Below are 3,567 nucleotides of genomic sequence, written 5' to 3' on the forward strand. Positions count from 1 at the left end.
GGCGAAGACAGAGCATTTGGAATTATAGAATACGTATTCACGGAAATAAATAATAATTAATATCAGTCTGTGATTCAGATATTTTTAGAACAAGCAGAGAAGGCCTTGCAGGCCCTGACGGCCCGCCACTGATATATATATATATATATATATATATATATATATATATATACTAAACATTTGTGGTGCTTCTTCTTCTTCTTCTTCACCTTTCATCTTATCCCTTTCGGGGTCACCACAGCGTTGCAGCACCCACTGTTTGGCATCAGTGATTTGGCAGAGTTTTTACGCCGGATGCCCTTCCTGACACAACCCTGTACTTGAGGGGCACAGGGACCCAGTTAGGCAGCAGCATCAAGGGTCTTGCCTAGGGACCCAATCTGGGTGGGGATCAGTGGACCCCTGGGGATTGAACCCAGGGCTCCTGCAACTCTATACTGAGCCCACTGGACCATCCAGCCCCACTCCCAGAAAATGTTTAGTTCTCGATTATCTAACCACAATTGCTACTGTGCTAAGTTTTTTTTTGTTTTAACTTAACTTTACAGTTACTTTTTTAAACAAAAAGATTTGTAATTTTTTTAACCAGAGAGCCTCAATGGATGGTAGAAGAGGCTGACGTAGCTCTGGAACCGCAGGCTGCTGACCCCTGTTCTAGAATAAAGGATTTTTTGGACATGAAAGTTGTTTTTTAAGATGTTTATTTTCTGTCCTTTTCTTTCTTCTTCACATGAGGAGTTCCTCAGTGTCCTTGGAGGAAGGAACTCTCATGATGGATAGAGTCCTGTGTCCTGCCTCCTGTCGTGTGGATAATAAGCTGGTGTCTTCTTGCTCACAGGATGAACTGAAGTCTTCAAGTGGCTGTCCTACACCATGCAGAGCAGCTTCCCCTCAAGCCCAAACCAGATGCACCAGAGAGCCGGAGCTCAGCCGCAAACCGTCAGCCCGAGTGGTGCAGCCCGAACCCGGCCGTGTCTTCTCGGGCCCCCCAAGACTTCTGCAGGACTGCCTCCACAAGAGTCTGAACCACCTACCCACCACCCAGTACCCCGTCCCATCTTCTGCCCACCAGACCTGCTCTGGCACCAGACACCACTCCTCCTTCACGCTCCATCACGCCTGCCAGAGCTCCCCCCAGCTCTCTGACTCTGAACAACACAGCCATTCCAAACACACTCGCCACCACGCTGCTTACTTCAACCCGTCCACTTTAGGACGCCACACCTGCTCAGACTTCCAGCACCAACGAGATGCCGCCATCTCTACAAAACCCACAGCGTCTGTCAAGTTCTCCTCTAGATCCAGCTCCTACGAAAAGTCCTGTATGTCAAAGTCTGCTCCTTCCTCTAAAGCAGCATCTCCAGTACCATACCTCCATCCATCACCCCATCCCTCTCCATGTCCCTCCCCCGGCCCATCTGTCACCCCCGCTGCACCTTCACGCAGCCCTGAGCCGCCCTGCTCTCCTGCCCTCAACCACAAGGTCACAGTGACAGGCATGAGCCGGCTGTGTGCAGACTCCAGACCCCAGCAGAGAGGTACAGCCCTCAGCGCACTCCTGCATTAACTGTCCAACACGTATGAGTCCAGTTCTTCTCAGAAGATGTGTTCCTGCACTAAACACTTGAACATTGTGGTTGTCATGCATCATGTTTGTGGATTTTTCTCTAACAGGCATCTAAAACTTGAATTTTTCAAATGGCATTCCACCACAGCAACAGCCAGTCTGCTGTTCCAACAATTTGATTAACAAGTATTTCATAAACTAAAACAGGTTTTAAAAATATCATTTAAATAGTGTTAGGTTTTGATTCTTACATCTGTATGGGAGAAAAGCCTTCACCTTACACACGAGCAGTGAGAATACAACCTGGAAAGGTCTCTGATTGGTTGGAGAACACCCTCCCTGCTCTGAAGTCCTGTGGTATTTTGTTACTGAACTTTGGTGCTTATAACTGTGTGTCAGTAATGAAGAAAAGGATGCCCAGAAGTATCTTCATTACACTCAAAGATCACCTCTATCATTCTGTCATCAGACTAGTAGCTTTAACTTCTGAACACATGAGTAAAAACATGGTGGATCATCAACAGAGCACTGTCTGGTCCTATGTCAGATCAGACTGGAGGGGAAATGACTGAAAAGACCTGTTAGGCTCTAAGACGTGTCATGATCCGACCCTTCAGATCATTTTATTGTTATTAATAGCCCAATGTTATCTTGCGTTTATTTCTAACTTGTATAAATTTGACGAAATATATTTTTATGGAGAGTAAAATATTGAAAGTTACTTAAGGTTTAAGTCTATTTATTGTGTAATAATTTTTGGCATTTACTAAGATTTATTTAGGCTGTTTTGGAGTTTAGCTAATATTTCAGCTAGATGCCAAATGTTTTGAATAATTTAGAAATTTTTCCAAATTTTTAGGATATTTTGAAGTTTAGATAATTTTTCAGCTACATGCTAGCTGCTATATTAGTTCTTTAGGCTAATTTGGCATTTAGTTATTATTTCAGCTGGCTATCAATTTCAGCGTCTTCAGCTATCAGCACTAGCATCTTCACCGGTCAAACTCAGCTTACAGCATTCACACTAGCATTTTCACAGGTAATGCTATATATCTGGTTCATAATTATGTTGAAAATTTATATTTTTAAAGTTTTAAACATGTAGTTTTAGAGTGTTCAATAAATGTTTATCCTGGTTGGCCCGTGACCTAAAATGTGTTTTGGATTTTCCCCCTTGTGTGGTTGAGTTTGACAGTGGAAGCATCTGGCAGATTAAGCAGTCACACAGACGTTCACCTCCTGCACACAGAGGTGTTTCAAACAAATGCTGAGAGAGGGGAAGGACATTTGGTCTGAGTGGTCATTGTTCTGCCTCTCTGTTGTCCCAGAGGCTGACCAGAGCTTAGTATGAGTAATCATCCTACCAACACATATTCCACTGAGAAAGATATTTTGTGAACTCAAAAAATTTTTCAATTGTTGCCACAAGGCCTCAAGAGTGTCCATACTAGAGGGTGATGGAAGTTCATCCAATATTTTTTACAAGTATTTACCATTTACCTGAATGGTAAATGATAAATACTCATGTAGTACTTTCCTACCTTCTTACTGGGCCAAAAGCACTTTACAGTCACAGTTCCATTCAACCATGCAAACAAACACCAAACACTGACACCCCCTTATAACCACCAGGAGCTATGTGGGGTTCAGTGTCTTTTCTAAGGACACTTTGACACGTGGGCGGGCGGGAAACAAGCTTGCAATCTGCCAATCAGAAGTTGATCGCTTTACCTCTGCATTCTACAAGTCTAGCAGAAAATTGATCGTGAAAGTGAGATGGATGGGTGGATGGACAGATGGATGGATGGACAGATGGATGGATGGGTGGATGGACAGATGGATGGAGGGATGGATGGATGGATGGACAGATGGATGGATGGACAGATGGATGGATGGATGGATGGGTGGACAGATGGATGGATGGATGGACAGATGGATGGACAGACGGACGGTTGGATGGACGAACGGACGGACGGATGGATGGATAGATGGATGGATGG

At 44.2% G+C, this 3,567-nt stretch overlaps 1 protein-coding gene across 1 annotated transcript in view; it reads left to right on the forward strand.

Moving 5' to 3' along the window:
* Window positions 1-838: 838 nt before the first annotated feature.
* The window catches only part of LOC118599195 (whirlin-like), a gene marked incomplete at its 5' end in the record, with an annotated part of 6,404 nt that continues 3,675 nt past the window's right edge, over window positions 839-3,567 (forward strand). Inside the window, 1 exon segment of the mRNA XM_036213764.1 lies at window positions 839-1,538. Coding sequence (XP_036069657.1) covers window positions 839-1,538 — 700 coding nt within the window.

The sequence above is a fragment of the Oryzias melastigma genome, linkage group LG9, assembly GCF_002922805.2.
Source record: "Oryzias melastigma strain HK-1 linkage group LG9, ASM292280v2, whole genome shotgun sequence".
Classification (NCBI taxonomy): domain Eukaryota; kingdom Metazoa; phylum Chordata; class Actinopteri; order Beloniformes; family Adrianichthyidae; genus Oryzias; species Oryzias melastigma.